General features: G+C 31.6%; 2 protein-coding genes and 2 long non-coding RNA genes across 4 annotated transcripts; 3 read left to right on the top strand and 1 right to left on the bottom strand.

Moving 5' to 3' along the window:
* The first annotated feature begins 29 nt into the window (after positions 1-29).
* On the top strand, positions 30-1,881 carry LOC107368014 (WD repeat-containing protein 18). Its single transcript, XM_015935791.3, has 7 exons — positions 30-91; positions 176-481; positions 543-845; positions 917-1,116; positions 1,175-1,299; positions 1,389-1,579; positions 1,645-1,881. The coding sequence occupies exons 1-7, from the start codon at positions 77-79 to the stop codon at positions 1,768-1,770; spliced, it is 1,266 nt and encodes a 421-aa protein (XP_015791277.2). The 5' UTR covers positions 30-76; the 3' UTR covers positions 1,771-1,881.
* Positions 1,856-4,193, bottom strand: LOC149094282 (uncharacterized). The gene is made up of 2 exons (XR_016198855.1): positions 4,011-4,193; positions 1,856-2,214 (listed from the first exon to the last, which is right to left on the bottom strand). It is a non-coding gene; the product is annotated as an uncharacterized LOC149094282 (long non-coding RNA).
* Positions 2,070-2,940, top strand: Phax (phosphorylated adaptor for RNA export). Its single transcript, XM_089267783.1, has 2 exons — positions 2,070-2,460; positions 2,529-2,940. The coding sequence occupies exons 1-2, from the start codon at positions 2,070-2,072 to the stop codon at positions 2,726-2,728; spliced, it is 591 nt and encodes a 196-aa protein (XP_089123909.1). The 3' UTR covers positions 2,729-2,940.
* A 14,300-nt stretch (positions 4,194-18,493) lies between the features above and the next one.
* On the top strand, positions 18,494-21,191 carry LOC107368012 (uncharacterized). Its single transcript, XR_016198284.1, has 6 exons — positions 18,494-18,635; positions 18,703-18,978; positions 19,155-19,321; positions 19,547-19,593; positions 19,680-19,948; positions 20,148-21,191. It is a non-coding gene; the product is annotated as an uncharacterized LOC107368012 (long non-coding RNA).
* Positions 21,192-23,100: the final 1,909 nt, after the last annotated feature.

Raw genomic sequence — 23,100 nt, 5'->3', positions numbered from 1 at the left:
CATGTTTATTTTTGTTTAATTGAGTCAACTTTTGTTTTGGATAATTTATCTTAATTTTTTGGACCAAAATTTGAAAATGCCTGCTAAACAGGTATGTATCTACTTATTAATCTTCAATCTTCAATCTGAATAGAGTTATATTTAAATTCACAACTTTGTAATTTCTGTTTTTTAGGTTATTGTAACGTCAACTCTCAACTCAACATATTGGTCTATTAATGTTCAAGATTTACTCACTGGAACCCAAGTCTCTTGTTTCAAGGAATCAATTACTTGTGGTTATAATGGGTTAGCTTGTCTATTCGACCAGTATTTCCTGTGTTCACAGAAAGATTCTTCAGTGGTGCATTTATGGAGTCTTAGGAAAAAAAGTATAGTCCGTACCAGAATGAAATGTCCTTCGACAGTAACTTCATTGGCTGCAACTCCAGACGGAATGTATATCGTTTTGGGATTAGAAGAAAAAATATACATTTACATGGTAAGATTTGCTAACATCTCATGTCACTACAACTTGACTCAAACATATTCTGCTTTTTTAGACCTCTTCCGGGCGATTATGTTCAATCTTAGAAAGGCATTATCAGCCAGTAACTTGTATTAGGATGTCCAAATGTGGTTCTTTTTTCATCTCTGGGGGTGAAGATGGACTGGTGCTGGTTTGGATCTTATCCACAATTCTTAGTAATGGGTACAATGAACATCAAAACAGCTCAGATAACTCAGAAAGTCTTAATCCTATGCACACGTGGTCTTACCATAATGGAAAAATAACTGATATCCACTGTGGATATACAGGTATTCGTGGTAAATGCTGTTCTGTTTCAGTCGACTCTACTTGTAAAGTAAGTGAACTAGCTAGATTTAGTACTTTCCAATAATTAGTTGACGTAACCTTTGCTTTGCTTATCCACAGGTTTATGATATTCTCTCAGGAAATCTTTTAATATCTATTTCTTTTGATGAACCCCTTTGGTCGGTAGTCATGGATCCTGCTCAAAATTATTTATTTGTTGGTGGTGAAAAAGGAAACATCTACGAAACAAAGTTATTCGATACGCAGCAAATATTGAATGATTTAAATAAACCACAGCCAAAAATATTTAGTGGCCATTCGTAAGTTTTAGATTTTTCATTCCGTCCACAGTTCGTAAATTGAAGACTTTCTTTTCAGGGGCAAAGTTACTCATTTAGCTGTTTCTATTGATGGATTGGCTCTAGTGTCTGGTGCACACGATTCTAAAGTTATGGTTTGGCACATCATTAGTAAACAAAAGATGAAAACGTTTGAACATAGAGGTATAGACAAAGAGTATACATTTGAGTATAAAAACAATTGATGATAAATTTAACATACAATCTTTATTCACTTTTCTTTCTTAATTAAGGTGCTATTACGAATCTTTTGGTTATACCAACACCTAGAGGTATTTTGGAGGAAGAAGGACCTTTGATTCCTGTTAAACCATTCAAATTAACAAATGATCCAAACTTAGATCCATTAGAAAAAGATTTAATTCATGTGAAAAACGAGCTGATCGACCTGGACAAAGATGAGAGTCCTGCAAACGATGGACAAGTAAGTCCATTTTATACTAGTTGTCATTTTTTCTTTCTAATGTAAAATTTATTTTTTATTTTCAGCTATTCCGATTAAGTTCAAATGCGTCCACATCAGATGATGGCGAGGAAATTGAAAAGCTGAAGAAGATAAACCAACAAATTTATGAATTTTCTGTGGATTCGATTTTCAAAAATTTAGTAAAATGAATATCTAAATTTGTTTTTTGTTTATTTAACAATTTTTCTAAAATTTCTGTAATTTCTATTCAATTTAAGAGAAACTTAAAAGATAAAAATTTTCATTAACATAATATTTAATTGAATTAAGCATTAAATCTCATTCGAATAAACCGCCTGAATATGAAATAATCCGGTATCCACTAGAGGTCTCAAGCAGTTTCTCTAAATATGTAAACAACCGAAGCATGTTATTTTAAATCTCATCAAGTTCAATCAATCAACATCGACCAAATTAGTTCATTATTTTTAGTGACATCACTCACGTCATGGAGGAAATCAAACCAGAGATTGATAGTTCAGTGCCAAAAAAACCCAAGCTTCATATATGGAATAAAATTTTGGTGGAGGATGAATTAGCAGAAGCACTTGAATCAAGTATGACTTGCCGTCCATTTCCAAATGCTATTCGACCTAAGAAAAAAAACAAGAAAAAAAAGAATAAAAAGAATAAAAATCAAGATGGTCAACCGAATCAAAATGGCCAACCTAATCAAGATGGTAAACCTAGTCAAAACAGTCAAAATGGACAAAACGGGCAAAGTCACCAGAAGAAACCAAAGAAATCGAAGAGATCCAGAGGAATACCTTATGCTATCTTGACTGAAGAAGCTCGAAAGATTAGTAATAGATTAAAAGAAAAAAGAGTTGACCTAATAAGTAAGTATTGAAACGTGGTAGCTCAAATTATGCAAAAATAAACTAACAAATGAATTTCTTTGCAACAGTTCGCAGTATCAAACTTTTGGGACTTGACGAAGTCAACAAATTGTGCTCGGAAGTCATGACGATTGAAGACGCAGGTGGATTGATGACAAGGAATGGAAACCGAAGGAGAAGTCCTGGAGGTGTATTTTTTCATTTAATTAAAAGTAGCGGTCGGTATGCAGAAGATATCGTTAAAAACATTCTTAAATTAAACCAATGAACCCACCATTTTACATGCATCTAATAACATCACAATACTAATCATATTTACGGTTCATTGATTCCTAATAAATATGATTGTGTGTTAAGAATCCATCAATCCATCTATCACTTCAATGTAATATTAAAGACAACTTAAAGCTTAAAAATTACCAAAATTGATTTCAATTACAACTTTATTGAGCACAATAAATGTCAATGAGTTTGCCTTCATCCTCCAACCTTGACCATCTCTATTTTGAATAATGCTTTCAATATAACTGATTGAAATTACTTCTAATTCAATAATCTACTTAACCGATTTGAAAGTTTAAACTAAAAATTGCCACAACCCTAATTAACAAGTGATTGTTTAAATGATAGCCCAAAAGGTAAGTTACAATCCTTTGGTTAGAGTATCTTTTGGTATCTGTCTGTTGGTTTTTCACACAAGATCAACAAAACTCAATTAATTGTTGATTCCATGATATTTGTGGTCAAATTGAACATGGAAATAATCTTAACAAAATATTACTTAATGGTCAGTTGAATAAACAGAGAAAATAAATCACAGAATAAACTAAACACAATAAAAAAAATAGTAATATTACAAGATTATCCAACGAGACCATTAGTTTTAACATTGTTCACCAGCTAAACGCCCTAAAAACAATGCAGCTTATGGGAATGATGTTGATACCAATAGAGGAGGTTTTATAATATAAAATAATAATGAAACAGATGATCCAACTGTTGTGATAATCAACATGATGCTCAACAAATCTGTATATACAGATTGACCCTCCTTAGACATTAAATGATAATCCCAATGAAACGGTCAATTAGGTGCACACAAACATCTTTACATAGACAAACAATAAGAAATACGTTTCATTGAGTTTTATAATTTTTTACCTTAGCTGACTTTATTAATAATAATGATAATGATAATATGATACAATATAATAGTTTAGGCGTACCTTTATAATAATAATAAGTATAATAACGAAAGGTAGAGAGAGGAGTGAAAGGTTAATTTGATTCACTTGATTATATGAAAATTGTTAACCTTTAACTCTCTATGAGATGAAAGTAAAACCTTATTTAATATTATTGACAGATTTAACTCTCACTTGGATGCACCTAAGATTAAGATGATGATGGTGATGAGGAACCTTAATCTTAAATGATGATGAACATGGTTTGTTACAAGACTTGATATAAACATTGTTATACGAGCTTAAAAAATAGAGTCTTTTCCTTAGGCCATTTCATATAAACATATACAGTAGATGGAAACTTACCCAATGTTTGGCTTGGTGATTCCAGTCCGATTAATTGTTTGCCCATTAGATGATCCAGTATTTTAATGGTCAATCAATCAGAAGACGTTTAATAATAAAATTGACGATTGTTAATTGAGTGATCATCATAAAAACAATGAGTTAACAAATGTTTTACCTTTTGTTTAGCATCCAGAGCCTCCTATCGTTAACTGGGCAACCTTAACTTCAATAAGAAACTTGATTATTTTGTACAAATTTTGCTTTTCATTATCATCTTATAATTGACTTGGCCAGTTTAATAAGCTAAAGATGATGAACCTCTTCAACAATTGATTCAATTGGCAACCGATGACAGGTTAAGTCTCAATTCATTTAGTAATTAAATTGATTGAGAATCCAAATTTATGTGATAATTAAAGTTTCGCTTTAATTAACCTTTGACAGAGAGTTATAAATATTGATGAGATTCAGGTTAACGAGTGAATTAACTCTTTTCAAATCAATTAAGTCCATTATGATATTAATTGCTGGCTCATTCACTTGTAAATTAATTACATTTTTATAGACAATTGAAGGCTTCTGTTGGAGTTTGTTCAAGTCTCAACATTTTTATTTCAATTTTGATGCGCATTTCTGGATCTCTTTTAATTGTTGCTTTAATTGTTTTATTTTTACATTGAAATTTGTATTAATAATTAAATGATTGATCAGAGTGTTTAACAAATTAGCTAAGAAATGTATAAATGAAGGAAAAAAGGAAAGAAAAATGGGAAAACAATCGATCAGAATCAATCTCAGGCTTATTGACAGTTACAGTTTGTTACAATTATTTGCTGCAATGACAACCTTACAAGGTAAATGTTGAGAGTTGATTTGATTGTTTAAACTTAATTGTTTGAAGTTAACTTTGATAGTTAGTCAGTGATCATTTAAATGAAGCAATGACGGTTAATTTGGGTAAAAATGATTTCTTTTCATAAGCTTGTTAACCATTTTGATTATTTGTTTTCATCTACCTTGGATATAATTGATGGATTAATTTGAATGACAATTATATGGCAAGCAAAGGCTGGGTCAATGGTGAACAATTAGTGTAACATTAATCGAGATTCCGTTGAAGTAAAACATGGCCAAAATTGATTACAATTGAGGAAGAAGGTCAGTTTAAGGTTGGGAAATGTATTAACATTGTGTACATTGTATTATGCATGTTTAATGATGTTGATGCAAATTAATCAACAAACGAGAGATCAGTTGAAACAGAAGCAATGATAAAAATGAAGAAAGATGAAGATGAATAAGCTGATTGTGTTGAGTATTTCTGTCAAAATCTGATTGAGTGGTTACCTGTTTAAATGACATTTTGCCACTTAATCATATTTTGTACAATTATTTTCAACTAATGGCGAAAACAAACATTTTTGCTCAATTATTGCGTATTGGCGATCAATTTAGTTGCCTTTTTCATTGGACATTGTTACCCGCAAGTTGGAATCACTAGATAATAAGAAACCTGAATAACAATAGTTGGTTAACAGTGTTAGTGCTTTTTATCAAGCCTTTCATGACTTTTCACAATCCTTCAAGAATCCACATTTTCGTACAATATTGTCAACAGTTACTCATTTTGTTTAAAGTTTTCAGGGAAACGGTTAACGACGGAGTGAAAGGTCTATTATGGTCAAGGTTTGTACTCAGAATTGATGAAGAGATGTAAATGGTTAATTGGTTTCACACTGAATCAGTGTGTTGACGGCAAGGCTTAGACCTGCACTTGACTTGAGGATTATTGTGACAAGAGTTGGTTATTTGAATGCCGATTACAAATTGATAAGTTGAGTTGACCACACAGGTTGAGTTAAGATGGTGACAATGAAGATGATGGGTCAATTGGGTTTAACAATGGATACAAGAAGGCAGAATGGTAATTGAAGGTAAATTGTCAACTTGTTTAGGCAAGAATGGAAGAAAGAGAAAGAGGAAAATGTTTGTCCTTTGAGGTGGGTCATGGAGATGAGTGATTGTGAATATGATTTGAAGGTAATAGCGTGAAAATCAAATCAAGACATAATATGAACATGTGATAGTGAAATAGAGGCCACCAAGAAGAAAGAGACTATCCTTTGAATTGGGAAAATAAGTCAGGCCTGATGATGAACATGAAGACCAGGTAAGGTTAACATGGTTGACATAGAAGAGGAAAAGAGAGGAAAAAGTTACGAGGTTGAGAACCTCCTTACTGATCAAAATGTAATTCCTGACAGGTTTAACCATAATTTCATCGCTATCTTGTTTCCATCATGATCAAGGGAAACCATCTTTTCCCATTATCCATACTTTATTGGTTTGACAGGCAGGCTCAAGGTTTTTACGAAGGAATGTGATCGACACTTAAGATAAATGTACTGATATAAGACACTAGTATTAAGGTGAGGGAGGTTAATTTAGATATTTAGTTACCTTTTTGGATGGTCAGGCCTAACTCGTCTAATGGGTAAACAAGCAATCAAGAATAGACCAAGTCTTGCAATTGCCAAATAATATCTTCATTGGATTCAATTGATGACATTTCCGAGCAAATTGATGATGCCTTTAATCCATGGATTCAATGATACAATCAGGTAAAATTATTTGGCAGCATTGAAAGGTTGAGTTTATGAAAAAAAGATCACAAACCAGATTTAACAATGTGCATGTTGGACATGAGTTTATTCACATTCCTTGAATTTTTCACTCATTTTGCTGACTAATCATTTGTCAATCTTGATTTTAATCATAATCAGATTCTAGATTGCACATTAAAAGGTTGATTAATTATAAGCATCGAACAGCATCTGAACGGTAGCTGAATATGAATATGTAAAGATGTACAATATGAAGAGAAGTCAGTTTCAATATTTTCATGAAGTTGATAGCAAATCAGATAAAAGACGCTTGAATTGGTTCGAATGAATTGGTACAGTTGAATGTTTGATTTGATTAAACTGATTCTTCATTTCAATGAGAATGTACTTTTTTGAGAAATAAATTTTTCTGTCATCAGGAGTTAACCTTTATTCAAATGTGCTGGCAAGTTGATTTATTTGTGATTTAAATTATTCTGATACAATTTGTTAAGATTTAAATTTGACTCTTGTCAGACTAACCATGATAGTCAAATTGATATCCTCGATGATTTCAAGGGAGATACAAGCAGATGAAGAATGGCTGATGTAAAAAGATACCATTAAAGGTCATTTTATTTTCCACTTTTTCGTCTCCTTTCCCAATTAGTTTCTTGAAAAGGATAATTCATCATTAAATTGTGGTCACTATTGTGACCGATTGTCTAGTTATATTTAGCAGCTTGAACCATCCATTTGAAAAATGAATGTTAATCCATTGATGTGAAAACAAATCAAGTTCTTGAAGAAAAAAAAAGGTTTGATGAAAAAACAGTGAACTATACTTTGAGCAACAGATAATATTTCAGTGTTAACCTTTATGGGTGAGGCTATCGAACAGTGAATTTAAAGGCGAAGAAGAAGAAGACTTTGGATGAGAATAATAAAATACTCCTAATTATCATGATGATGGTAAAGAAATAAAAGAAGAATAAAAGGTAAAAATGATGAAAGTTACTATTTAAAGCAAGGTGAAAACTCGTGCAACCAGATAGTTTGTAGCTGATAATCGGTATCAACAGGGTTTACATTGAAAGAAGAGGTTGGCCTGTTTGACGTTAAATCTGATAAAAGTGATGTTTATTAGGTTTAAAATGCTCCTTTATTCAACTTTGCTATTTTATTACTAATATTCATGAGAAATGAGTGTAAAAAGGTAGCTAAATAGCAAATACTCAGGTAGTCTCTGAGTCTTGTTTCAACAATTTGTTTTGTAAAGCTTCTTCATGATGCTTACCTTTTCCAAACTCTTTTACTTTCTCTTTATCCTAATAATAGCTGAGCATCACGCACTTGTAACACTTGTTGAACCTTCAATAATCAAAGGTGAGCTTCCGGATAATAAATAGTTTTTGTTTCAATTCCAGTGTTGATTAAGGTTATCCTGATATCCTTAACAAGTTACTTTGCCGGATTACTTGATGGGTGCTCAAGCTTAAGCATGAAAGTTTAAAGAAACAATTCGGATTCTCTAAACATAATAGACTCTGGAAGCAATTATTACTCCTGTATTTGCACTAATGTATACATTATTGTTAACAAAACACACAACAGGGAATAAAAAAAGTTCCTATCATTTGGCTATAATCTGATTCACGAGTTAAGAGGATTCACGCTGAGAGATGAAAGTAAATCGTGTTCTAACAACACAATCGCGTTTTCCTTTGCGTAACATTTTTAGTGTAATATTATACTTGCACTATAAGTTTACATTCAAGTATTGATTCACAAATAAGTCATAATTTATTCAAATTCAATCCAAATTATGTTCAGTACATTATTATGTTTAACAGTTAACAATTTAATTCTGTTTGTTCAACTTGTAATGCGATTTATGGTATAATGGAAATGCTCAGTTAATCTTGAATCAGGTTTTATAGTTGAAACCATCTCATAACCACTGATTGATAACCTTTCATTGTTCATTAATTATCTTTTTGTAATTTTTCAGTTTTCCTCACAATTTACTCTGACAAATCAGGAGTAACTTGGTAAGGTAAAAATGAAAAGCTTTTCATATTCAATATAAATCATCAGCAAAGAGCAAGAAATTAATGAATCTAATGAAATCAAAATAACTCTGAATGCTGGTGAGATATGGATTCATGCTGTTGTTTTTTATTTTAATTGAGACAAATTGATATAAATCTTGATTCTCATGTTCATCTGTTGAATGAGATTACTTTAACCACCATTTTCATCTCTTCATTATTTCATAGGAATTGCATTTCTTCACTGAATTTACCTGATGTTTAAGAAAAGACATTTAATTAGAAAGCTTAATCAACACTGGGTGGCCTGATAAAGGTAAATGAAGATAATCTGGATAAAGAAAAGATGAAGATAAGGAAAGATAAGGGAAATTAACTTCTTTTTTGTATTAATAGTTTTGTAATTGTGCTTGATGACAGATTAATATGTGGTGACAGTCTCATGAACACGGAATCCTTCCTTCAGGCCAATCAGAAACTTGTCTGATGGCAGAAAATACAGAATCAATTCTGGAAAAGATGATTTAGTAGTTCAGAGATTTAATAAAATGGCGTTACATGATAATTGTGTAAATATTAATGTAAAGGGATAAATTAAGGTGACTTTAAAGATGACACTCAATCCACTTGTTAAGCTGTTTATTTTTCACTTTTTTATCACCAAATATTAAATTAATATTTTTACTTTTTCTCCTTAATCAAGAGTTGATTCAATGAAATTCATGGATTCATTTTCCAGTTAATCATTACAATCATGAGGAAAAATGTCTTTTAATGTTCTTATGTTTCTTTTTTCAAGATTTTGTTTCTTTTCCAATGAAAAAAAAACATTTGATTAACTATCATTTTTATCTTGATAAAGATGACCAAACTGAATATCAAATCTTCAGAGTTCAGTATAATTGAACGAGAGATGAAATTAAAAGATAAGATTGAATTTGATTATTTTCTAGAGAAAATTTTTGCTCTATTTTCCCTGAAATTGAAGACAAATTAAATGATCAGAAACATGATTTGGAGCAAAAATTGATTGAAAAAAGCAAATGAGAAACAGGTAAAAGAAGCAAAAGTTAATTTACTTTTTTTTCTGTTCGGTGAATTATTACATTCCTTGAGGTTAACAAGAAACAATTAGACGTTAATTAATCAACTAACCCAATGTGACATTTCAATCCAACACTAATTAACCCAAACTTTACATGAAAAAGGTGGACAAGTGATGGACAATGGATAACAAAATAACCATTTCAATGTTGATATCTAAATATGGATTCATGTGAAACATTTTCATGAGATTATTGTTCATCTTTAACCAACAATCAATGAAACCTGCAATTATCATTGAATAGTGAGATTGAAATGTGAAAGAAAGAATCCGATGAAATGGAAAAACAAAAAGCTTAAACAAACAACTTTGGGTGTAAAATTGAAGGTAAAGCCATCAGGTAACAAATTCATTGTGAATACTGGTTACAGGGTAAAATTGTACTCCACCCTGTTAGCCTTAAATTTTGCATTTTACTTGAGTCTGCATCTTGACTCCTAACGAAAACCATCCAACCCCCTTTAATACCATTCTGCTTTCTCGTAGTTACCTGTTCAATGAAAGCCAGCCTCTCAAATAAAAACAGGCAATTACTGTTGGCAGCAGGTAAAAATGTTAAAGTGCGCGTTAACAAAATACATTTACATGGTGCAACAATTTACGCTCTTTTTTTTATGCCTTTACATGTTGAGAGTGAAGGTTGAAACCATGAATAAGTAGACACAATGAAAGGTAGAGTACATCTATTATAATAATAGCATAATAATAGGTAACATTTATTGGTGCAAATTATTTCTTTAACGCCTGTTGTGTTACCCAATCTTGTATTCACCACCAATATATTCATATTCAACACTATTATTAAACATAATAATAAAAGGCCGAGAGTGAATCAATGTATGCATTGCATGTAAATAGCAGGGTAACTCTGATTATTCACAAAAAAAACCGTGAATCTGTTAAATTTTGTTTTTCTCCTCACTAATAACGCATCAAACTAATCGTTTGGGTTCATTATTCAATCTTCATTTTTCCTCTTTTTCCTCTCTCAATCTTTTCTAATTGAATACTTGTTTCTCATTTAATTATAGCCTTGCCAAATAGTTTCAACGCTTATTAATAAATATGGATTAATTAGGTGAACTTGAGATTGGCAAGAATGGTTCCGATATGAGGAGGAAGACGAGGTTGGAGGAAAAGGAGAGTCTAAAGAGGAGGGAAATGATAGTTTCAAAGTGGTGTGGCTTCAACCCGCTTTCATCTACACCTTTATACCTGTAAAGAAACGATTTAGCTGGAAACTCTTAGCCGTTATGATGAATTGATGGGAACACTTTCAATACCAGTGTGCATACATTATCTTGTCATCTTGTTTCAATCTTTACATTGGCTTGAACTTTTTAATTTTACCCTGTCTCATCCAAGATTCATGTTTGTTTGCATTTGAAACAAAATTTAATGGTTGGAGTAAAGGTTAAAGATGAGGGAAAATTGGTGGATCCATTTCGCTATGTTAATCTTTCAACTAACACCATCAACTGTTGGCTACAATTGAGCAAGGTGAAATAACATTGATGAATGTTGTATATATTGCTGATAGTGATCAACAATGAGGCTCGCCTGCTTACAATCAACTTTTCCATCAAAAGATAAACCTTGCTTCAGATGAAGTAGTCGGATCAGTGGTGGTCAATGTGAAGCCTCTTAAGCGAGTGTTAAAAAGATAACCTTTCCTTGGTGTTGGTATCATCAGTTGGATGAAATATCATAACAATAGACAAGAAGCCGTAATGGGAGGAAAGCGTTTATTCACACTTGAAGGGGAACACTTTTGCAAGAGAAAGAATGAAAAAAATGTGTTTTGTTTTTTCCAGATGATGATGATCATGATGATGATGATGATAATGGTTGAATTGAATGAAAAGGGCAAATGATGATTTAACCTGATATTAGATCGGAGTAAATAGACCGACATCATTGGTGTATAATGGATCCACAAGGATCGCACCTTTGTGTACAAGTTTACATGTTAGGTTAGGCTGATGCCAATTGCTCTTCATCTTATCATCCTTTTCCCCTTCTTCCTCTTTTTTAATCTAATTATTTTTTCTTCTTCTTCTTCTTCTTGTTACCTGCATCAATCAAGTAGGATTTTGGTTTCGTCTTTATCTTTTTAAATGATTGTTCCTGACAAGAGGATTACTTGGTTTATACTGTTTAAGCACTTTGTTTTCAAGCTCAAATAATCTCTTTAACCCTCACTCAGCATGACTCAATTGAATCAATATTTCCCGTTTGGTCCACTTTAAAGTCCATTTTTACCCGGGCTTAAGCTTCTCACCATTGGATTCCTCATCACCTAAACCATCAACATGTAACCAATGGTTAATCATGTGTCGATGGTTTCCAGTTGATGTAACCACTCACCAATCCTGTTACCATTGAAATTGGGAGACGAAATTCATTTTGGATTAACAAGGGCGAGAAAATGATTTTAAAAGATACAAAAGATACTAAAGGTTACCTGAATCTTTTGTTTGCCTCAAGAAACAATCATGATCAATTATCTTACAGATTAACCCTTTTCCAATAAAATGTCAAATCCTTAAATTGGCAAGTTGATTGTTTTTGTTTAAACAATGAACCCAAATTTTAAAAGTAAATTCAATTGTAAAAGTATAAAACACATTAAATAATGAAATGAAAGGCTATGAAAAGACTTGATAAATGGCGAATGATTTGCTCTTGTTTTGATCCATTTTTTATAATTAAAAGCTTAAATCGGATTAGTATAAAGTCAAAGGGAAGTCCACTTAATCCCAATGGATTGTGCCTAATCTAATAAATATACTTCTAATAGCCATTAAGCTGCATCATTAACAATCAACTAATATACCAACAAGCTAACCATTAACCAGTAAATCCATACTCGTCACTATTATGATGATTATAATGGCAAGTTAAAATGAACCAGAAAAAAAGTCGCAACCGTTCACCATTGACACCAACTATTAGAGTTGGATTAATGTCACCTTTAATAAATTACAATTGCGTTAAAATAAATTGCAAAGGGCGATCATTTCAATGTGAGTTGGGTTCTTCACCCACTTTTGACGTGAATTAAATTACATTGGGTTAACATGCATTTAATGGGAAACGAAATGATTGGGCCAATTTAAATCACCAATCGCTATACAAATCACAAATTAAATCACGTCAAGGTGATAAGAACATGATCCAGTCTTGATTGCCTTCTTCTGGATACCATTGGTGACAGTAAATCAGAAAGGGCGAAAAGTTCATGGAGAAAGCGATGAAGAAGGTGAGAAATGGAGAAGCAAGGAAAATGGTGAAAGATTGTTGTTAGTAGGTTGAAACAACAATCAAGTAAATTAATTGCATTAAACTTAATCTGTTAGGTGCAAGGTTAATTGCAAAGTTACCTGGATGACTGTCGATACTCAATAGCCGAGTGTTTACACAATCAAGAGGTTAATTGGGAAAACTGTGAAAGTTAATTAGCAGATGAATAAAAGGTTGGGCAGAGGAAACTCAACTGTTTGTTATCTTTTCAACATCTTCCACTTGTTGACCATCTCTTAACCACTATTTTCAATTTAAAGTGATCACATAAATCAATGGACATTTTGTTTTCAATACCTTTCCATTCAAGTTAAATGGTTAACTTACAGTGGGCTTACATGATAATGGAAGAAGATGCTTTACAATTTTTCACCATTAATACATCAACAATTACTCAAGATTCAATTTAAAGATTTGCTCATTTTTCTTCTTCTTCTTCTTTTCCCTTCTTCAGGTTGATTCATTTGAAACGGAACCCATTCAGGATAAGGACTTGATCACGATTCAAATTTTCAATGTTTCCCTTATTTACAAACTGCTACTTTACCGGTTACCAATCAACACACATTCACTGTTTATACTTTTCAATTGGACTACTTGAGGTTTCCTTGATAAACCAATATTGGTGAGTTTACTGGTTAACAATTAAGTCTATCATCAACCTCATAAGATGAAGATGAACATTTCTGATTAACTCTGGACGTCTTAACAAGCTATTAGTTTTGTCTTATCATTTCAGGGAAATTTCTTAACCACAAATGATATCATCTTCATCATTATCAGGCAACTTTTCAAGTTGAGATTGAGATCGATAAAAATGGCGTCAATTTCAAGATTAGGATGCTGATGGTTCCAATGAACGCACCCATTAATTCACCCAAAGTCAAAGGAAAAGACTCGGATTATAATGAAAGCAAGGTAAAAGCAAAGGTGGGTCTTGGGGAGAAGAAGAAGAAGAAGAAGAAGACAAGAATGATGAAAAGAAGATGAAGATGGGAAAGATGAAGGAAAGGGGAATGGCAATTGATCAAAAAATACAATTTAGTTAAATTGACGATTGAACTGATGAATCTGCTTGTGAGACTGATTGGTTTTACCAAAGATTATGATGAGCGATTGAAGATTGAAAAGTGAATCGCCAAGTAAAGTAAGAAGATGATGAAAAACCTTTTCTTTTACTCGTTCATCTTGTTCATCTTTGCCTCTCTCTCTCTTACCTGAGCCTTCATCAACCTGGTAACTTGCTCTTCACAAGTCACTTTCAATAAATCATTCATCTTTCATTTCGTTATCCAAGGTTATCCCAGTTAATCTAAGGTTTTGTCTCTAAATGAATTTTCTCATTGAAAACATCTTCTCTATCATCTTTATCGTCATCTTCATCTTCCTCTTCCATTCGTGTGTCTTGACCATTTCTTACTGACTTACCCTCAGTACATGGTGTGTGTGTCTTACAAATGTCATCAAACGGTTTCTCAGTCAATTCTCGGTTCATATTAACTCAAACTAATTACCTCTAATCACGTAATGATAAAGATAATTTTATTTTCAGGAGAAACTGAAAGACAGAGAAACATGATTAACCATTGATTTGATATTAAAATATATATTAATATCTTCATGTTGACCAATCATATGATACATGAAGACCTCCCTAGTTGACCTTTTGATGTAAGCAAATTGTTTAATGTTTAAACTGGTTAAGATAATTGAAAAATGATAAAAATGGTTAATATTAACAGGTTAATAAAAGGCTGAAGACAGCAAAATTGTCAAATGTCAATTAAACAGGGTTTGGTTAACAGATTAAATGATAATCAATTAATTGGTTGCAGTTAAGAGCCACAACCATGAAAATATAATATAGTTGTCACTTGATTGCGATTCATTTATCAAACATTTGTAATTAAAATAATAATTCAAATAGTAATTCAATTTGCTGTAGATTTGACAGTATCTCGAGTAAATGATCAACACTGACAAAATCAAATGGCAATCTTGGATTGGAAAGCAATCAATTGAAACAAGTATAATGATACCAATCAGGTTAAGACTTTGAGATTGAACTGATTCATGGGTTGGTTTTTGCCTGGTTTGCTGATGAAATCATTGGTATCGATATTTGTTCATCGGGTCGAAGTAGACTTTTATATTCCAAAAATACGAGAACTTCAAGTGCGATTATTGCCAAGCCATAACTATCAATGATCAATATTTGCATTGGACAATAGCTTTTGGTTTTGACGACTGGAAAACAAAATACAAAATTGAGTTATTTAGATAGAAAGGACTTGAAGGATGAAACATTACCTGTTATCATGGTTAAAAAGGTGACAATAACGAGACCAATCAGGGAAAGACCGTTAATTACAAGGTATACAAGACATAGTTGGGAACTTTCAAGCTTGGATAATTTAAGAACTGGCAAGGCAAACAATTGAAATAAATTGGTAAACCCAATGAGCACCAAATAACTGTCGACATTTGTTTTGACGATTTTGAAGAGAGCAGCAAACATGAATATTGTATATATTGTAGTTACACCTGAAACTAAAGGAATCAACCTGTTGATCCAACCTTTACGAGTGAGGAAAAACCATTCCGATCCTTTATCAAGCAACTCCTTTGCTTTAGACTTTCTTTTGGTCATTATGAGTTTGCTAATTTATAGCAGTTAACAATTAACACAACACTTTAATATACAATTTATATGTTAATAGTTCAATTAACTAACAATAAGAAGATGTTATAAAATCCCAAATTTTCATCCCAATCCCAAAATCCCAAATCCCAAATTATCATTTTAAACCAAAATGATTGCAGCTGTGAGTGAGAATGGATCAATTTGTTGCTTCAGTAATCTATGAAAATGTCATGAAAAAGTTTACCTTGATTAATGGTTTGAAAATTCGTATATTCTTGAGTAAAAAGTGATTCCTCTGTAAGAAAAAGACAAATTTTCAAGATTCTTAAAGCTGATCAACGTTCCTCATTTATTTCAATTCTGAATTTCGATGATATCAAAGTTTCATTTTGATCTTCATCTTAAGAGATTCACCCTCAAGTGTTGTCAACACATACTTAGTTGTTCACAAATCTTGATCAATTCAATATACAACTAAATCAATAATGAATGATGTTGATGATTGCGATTGCGATTAAGCCAAAAAAATATACTTTATTGATTATTAGAATTAAAAGTCAATGAAAATGTGGGTAAAATCATATTTGGGTGAATCTCATGTAACCAGATGAAAGCTTTTACATGTTAAATTGAACCTTACCATGAAATAATGAACAGAGGAAAAGCGCAAAAGGTTTAATGAAAACCAGTGAATGGTACTTTTTAAAAAGATTAACATTAGATTAACGTTGATTATGAATTAAATGTTTTAACCATCATAATAAATCGTTGTGTTTAAGATGCGATAAAACAGATTAAGAAGAAGAGCAAGAAATGATTAATAATTGTTGATAGTTGAGTTTGCTTAGGCCTGAGTTGTAAAGAGGATTGCGTTATGTTAAATATATATTAATGGATCGACATCAGTTAATGCAGGTAAACATTTTTTTTGGGTAAACGATTGGAAATGACCTTAAAGAGGAATCATGATGATTGTATCCGATAATGTATATTTATGTGTGTTTATAATGTGTATTAATAATGGCGATCAACATCATTAGTTTCATCATTAATATCATGAAATGGAAAGTTAAACTCTTAAAAGACACGAAATGGGTGCAAATTCACATGTAATAAATGCACATTTATTCAGCTCTCAATATCAAACAAATGAAGCAAAGTTTCAAATCCAAATAACCAACTTATTAGAATGATTTACACAATCGATCAACCAGATTCTGGTCTTTGATTCAAATCTAAAGTTATATCAATTAGCTCAACACTCGATGTCGAATGCAAATTGAGTCGTCGATTGAATAGTCAAATGATTTTTCGTGTTACTGAAAAGACTGAAGATTCATTGATTAAGGCCACCCTTGTGGATAATGATTACAGTTAGGCCTGAAGGGAAAGACAATGATTGGAGATATTTTCATTTGAATGACACTTAACCAATGATAAATAATAATGATGATGATTAGATGGCGGAGAGGATAAAATGTATCAACTAATTTGTGGCCTGATGCCGGAAAGAATTGGCCTCAACTAAGGTGGCCTTTGGATGCAATTGGACTTTAGGTGCTTTTGTTACTGTTTTTACCATTTTATGTACAATCATTGGAATGATTATGATGATTAAAACGGAGCAATAAGAGAGTTGAAATACAAAAGTTATTTGCAATGATCAGTGTAAAAGGCAATCAATTAGGGGCCATTTAGTTTTGTTGAAATGATGATGATGTTGAAGAGATTGATGAAAATAATGGAGAAGATGTTTAAAGAAATTGAAAACTGTTGTTGTAAAGGGTGCTTTAGATGAACCCTTGGGTTTAATGTGAGGTTCACTCAGGAGTGGATCAACAAATGATCAACAACTTGATGACAGAGATGATGATGAAGAAGAAATGCATTTTTAAAGTTAAAAAAATGGATGATATATCGATGGTTAAAGGTTAACAAAAAAATGAACCAATTTTTAGTGGAAAAAACAAAACCATCAACTCTAAGTATATCTAATTTATCAGTAAATCAAAGGAAAATATTTATTATTGGAATGAAGATGGAAGAGGATGAAACAGGGAAGATGATGATCACAAAATGAGTAGATGAAATGATGACTACAAAAAATGTATTATACTGGGTGAAACCCTCCAGTCAAGGTGATCAATTCAGTTTACAATGTTAAACATGTTGCTATTAAGGGCTTGACATTGTATTTATCAATAATTTGAGCTTCTGATTTGTGTGTTTGAGCCCAATAGCAATACAATTAACTTAATTGGCTGAATAATTGATCTCTCTTCTTACTCTTTCTCTCTGTGTTTTAAATTAAAAGGGAAGGTAAAGTTAATCAGAAGCTTCAGCTTTTTTTACCTTTTCTAGTTTTTACCATTACAAGAAGAAGCAAACATTTATTACATTTAATCATTGATACTAGCTGACAATTAAGGCCTTTAATAATAATGATGATAGCCAAGCAATAGTAATAACTAACAGTTTCCTTAATAACTGTTGAGTGACACATATACAAGGGTGTATCATTAAATATTTCAACAGATTACTTCAATCTAATCATCATTTTCAACATGCTTTTCCCTCCTTGTTACGCCTTCCCGATTTTTACTTTTAATACACAGATATTATATTGTAAATTAAAGGTATTGATACAATTTACAATAAACACAAATCACATTTTCCATTAATCTAGTTATCTTTATTTCACTTTACAGATTTTGTGTAACAATAAGAGGTTGGCTTTAATTTTGGCGCTTCCCCATTAGATAACACATGACTCGTAACTTGGTTACAATGTAACAACCTGATAACAGCGTTCACTTGATTCGTATGGAAACAAGTGATTTCAATGGATTTGAATTGTAATTGAATAAGACTGACCGTGTTTAAAGTGTCCCAATGATACCCACGCTGATCGCCAACGCATTTGTGCCAATACTCAAGGTAAGTAAAAATGAAACTGCAATTTCTCTAACCATTGGTTCTGTTGTTTTTTTTGTTATTTTTTCAGACTGATTATAATGAGGATGGTGAGAAATGATGATCAATCCTTCTCTCAGATGCAGAGTGATATATTAAATGGAAAGTGAAACAACAACAGTTTTTCATCCACGCATTGGATGAAAACCAACTGAAGACGTTTAAGCACCCACGATTGGTTGTGATCAACAGAACCTCAGGATGACCCTACCTCAGGGTCTTTTTACCCTCAAACCACTCCACCACCACCACCACCATCATTATCATCAGAACTTTTAACTCTATATTCAATTCTCCATCAGAATAAGTAAAGTAATCTTGCCTATTTGATACTATAACTTGATGTTACTTGTGCGAATGAAGCTCAAGATTATGTTGAAAGATACTAAATCACTAATTGCTTTACCAATAATTAAGATTCAATGACTATCCATTCGATTAATCAACCATTCTTTAACCATTTAACCTAAATCATTAATATAGTGTAACATGAAAATCAAAAGGCTGATTGGCTTTCGCATTCAAACAAGATGAAGGTGGTGATAGATTCAACTATTTTCATAACATTTTGCGAATTGGATTAAACAAAATCAACAAACCTGACGAAATTTAAATGATTGATTAGATGCAGATACTTAATTTACCTAGAAGTAAGTAAACTAACAAACTAAATCAATTACTGGATCAGCAAAAATGTTATATTAAGATCAATTTATACCTTAAAGGTCTCATCACAATGCCCTGAGTTGCATTTTAACCCTATTAATGCAAACTTGTTATTGTTATCTACAATTTAGCATTTTAACAAAGTTGATTCTTTGATTTTTCAGGCTTAATTATCATGTAACTAATTTTAATTATTTTGCTTTGATAAGTTAATAAGAAAGGTGTTAAGGATGTTTTGTTTTAGCAACAAAAAAAGGTTTGTATTTACCAAAAAATGTTTTGGTTTTGTTGTAAATTATAACCCATTATTATTAATCAATTGAGCTTACTTTCATTTAACAGTTTTCCCTGTGGTAATTAAATAGTTAATCATTAACTTGCCAATTGCAGTTGACAATAAAACCAGTTATGATGGTAAAACCAGTTCAACGTTAAACCTCAACCTTAGACCTCAACAAAAAGTCAAAGCCAAGCAACATTTTCTGGTAAAAAGATGACAATTATCAACTTTACATGAAACTGATTATAATTGTTCAATGATTAATAAATGACAAGTAATCATTATCAGAAACAGGTTTAACAACAATTTGTTGATGAAATTAGTAAGCAAAGTAAGTTATTAATAATCAACACACCTTGTTCGAGACTTATTTTTATGAGTAAAATTAGCAATTTCATTTAGTATTTAGTATTTATAATTTATAATTTATTTCAATTTAGTAAATCAGTTGTAATATAACTAATTATGCAAAAATTAACAGAAAAAATTCTAGTTAACTAACCGACACTTTATTCTTTATTCATTTCTAGGGTAAAAAGACTATAAAATGGACTTGGATTCAGTTTATTTGCATCGATTATTGGTAATTAAATTGTTTTTATGGTTCCATTTGGATTTATTGGGAATAATAATGAACCAGATAATCTTGAAATTTATTGTGATACATTCAATGTCGATGAATGCTGATTAAATGGAGAGAATAGGTTCAATTCCAGTTTCAGATGTTGAATGTTGGAATCAAATTGCCAATGGAATTATCTTGATGAAATTTGTCAAAATTGGATGCAACAATCGGCTAATTAACGTTGAAATGGTCAAAATCAATTGATTCCCAAACTGCTACAAGCAAGATGTTTACAAAGTTGATTAATAGCAATTGGATTGTCAATAAATCGTGATTTGAAATTTAAGCTGTTAAACATTTAAAGATGACACACAATAGGATCTCCCAGACAATTAACTGATGTGTTTATAATTAATGAAGGACAATTAGCTGTTAAAATGAGCAATAAATATTTCAAGAGGGAGATGGACAACAACAAGATGAACAACAATTTAACCAGTAGCTGGAATCATTGAAAGCGCTTTGTTAATTGTGAAGGAATGGTTACTGTTGAAAGTGAGAATCACGAAAAAGCAATTACAATGTAATCATGATTATTAGATGATCACTAAAGATACCCAATTTGACAAGGAGCAACAATGATGCCAATGATTAGTAAAATGATGATACGGACGATGAGGAGAGATGAAAGGAAAGAGTAACAAGAAGGTTAAATAAGCCATGTTCAACAAGTGTTGATGTAATATTGAGAAGGCGATGAAAACGTGAATCATGTATCGTGACTGAGAGAGATTCTGATGATTATCAACAGAATCATTATCATTACCATCAACAGCAACCATCAACAGTTATCAACATGATACAGTGAGACAATTAATATTAATATAAACAACAGTTGACAATTGAAGATTCACTGGACTTGGAGACTCAACATTTTCACTCATTAAAATCATCAATTATCAATTGAATTAATCTATAAATGATAAACTATTGCTTTTATTAAGGTAAACATTCAACCAATCATTTCAAGTGTTTCCATCCATAGCTTCGGGTAACATTCACATTTCCATCATGTTAAGGTGAACCGTTTATAAGATGATGAAAAGTATAGTTCGGATCACAATTGAAGTTAATAAATTTAACTGGAATTATCATAATAATATTAATTGAAGGTGCTCACAATCTTCATCCTAAGGTCCTCTTTACAGGTAAAAAACATGAATATTTGTATAAAAATGATAATCATTTCATTTTTTTCTTGTGATTCTTGTAATGCAAAAGCTATTAATATGATTGATTATCTTGTCTTGCCAGTCTCTTAAGCCAATGGTTGTCAAAATGTTACAGTTAAAGTTAATAAAAATATTGGTAATAATAATCATCAGGATAATAATTATAATAAATGATTAAGATTAAATGAAGTAAATGAAAACCTTTTGATTAGAGACCCATTATTATCAACATTAGTATTATGATTACAGTTTTTGATTCATTTCTTAACCTTTCCCGGTTAATTGGTTTTTCCTGCATTTGGTGCTGTTGACACTCAACCTGATCTTTTTCTTGCCATATAAATGATCATTTTAGTTGCTAGTTGATCAGGTGTGGTTAGTTTTAATTTCATTGAAGAATTAATAATTAATTTAGAAAAAAAGAGAGAAACGAGATTCTCAGTTAATTGTAAATTATCACAATTTAAAGCCACAATTTTGTTGCCATTAATATTTATGATTACTTAAGCATACACATTTGTCCCTGTCAATGTTCACATTTAGCAATTGTTTCATTCAACAATTTATTTCTCATTAGTAATTTTAAATTATCCACTTTAAGATTTACTAATTAGCACTTGATTGATATCAGACATTTGCAGGTAAAAACGAGTCAAAAGATTCACCAAAATGACCATTCAACTCAAACGATTGGCCGATTGGTGAAAAGAGTAGACCTTTTGATTTTTTAATTTCAGTTTATATCCAATATCCATTGTAAATTGTCAATTGTGCTCATTTGGGTTTATTAAACTGATTTGGTTATTTTTATCCACTTTTACTTGGTTTTGTTTCCTCTGGTGCTATAGTGTCAAAACGGGAATCTATTAATCATTGGACTGGATTTGTCACTGAGTCCAATTATTTGGATGATAAAGTGTTCTGTATCAATTTGTGGTTTCATCTTGGCTTGTAAATGATCCAGCTAATTATATATTGTCACAATCACGGTTGATCGGAAAATCATTGACATCGTCTCTCCGCTGGCAAGTCAAGTGAATCCAACCATACAAGTCATTAGGCTGAGTCAACAAGAGGATAACAATGACTATAATCAAATAATTGAACGATTGTTACCTAGAATGGAAAAAAATTATCAACACAAACTTAATTTCCATTTTTCAAGCTCAATAATCCAAAGAAATTTTCCATTTTTTTCAAGTTCAATTCTCGTAAGCTTATGGTTCCTGATATCTGTAGACTAACCGTTCGAGAGTGATCTTAACAGGCGTGAAATGAAAAGAAACACCCGAATCTGTTGTTTACCATATTGATATTGAATCAATTGAATGGCCATTTATCATTTTAAAGTCAAAGGTATTAAAAATAAGAATAACAAAATGAAAAGTTGAAGAGTAGGAAGATGAAGATGAAAATGAAAACAACATGATAATCATAATAAGGTGGGTTGTTGGTGGAGTTAATTGAATCATACAATTGAAATGTGATCATTGGAATAAGAATAAAGATGAAAAAATTGTGAAGATAAAGATGATGGAGGAAGAAAAACAAAGGAAAAAGTAGGCCTGCCAAGGTAGTGTTTAACACTAATAAACATATGATTTTCTGTTGCTTGTATTGGATGGCCAGTTGATCCAAAAGGCTAACCAAACCTTTATTAAAGTGGCCAGAACTGATGGTAAAGAT

The sequence above is a fragment of the Tetranychus urticae genome, chromosome 2 (assembly GCF_039701765.1).
Source record: "Tetranychus urticae isolate SD_2017Ah chromosome 2, NJAU_TeUrti_SD_1.0, whole genome shotgun sequence".
NCBI classification, from domain to species: domain Eukaryota; kingdom Metazoa; phylum Arthropoda; class Arachnida; order Trombidiformes; family Tetranychidae; genus Tetranychus; species Tetranychus urticae.
The sequence above is the reverse complement of the archived record's forward strand: the minus strand, read 5'-3'. Positions and strand labels throughout refer to the sequence as shown.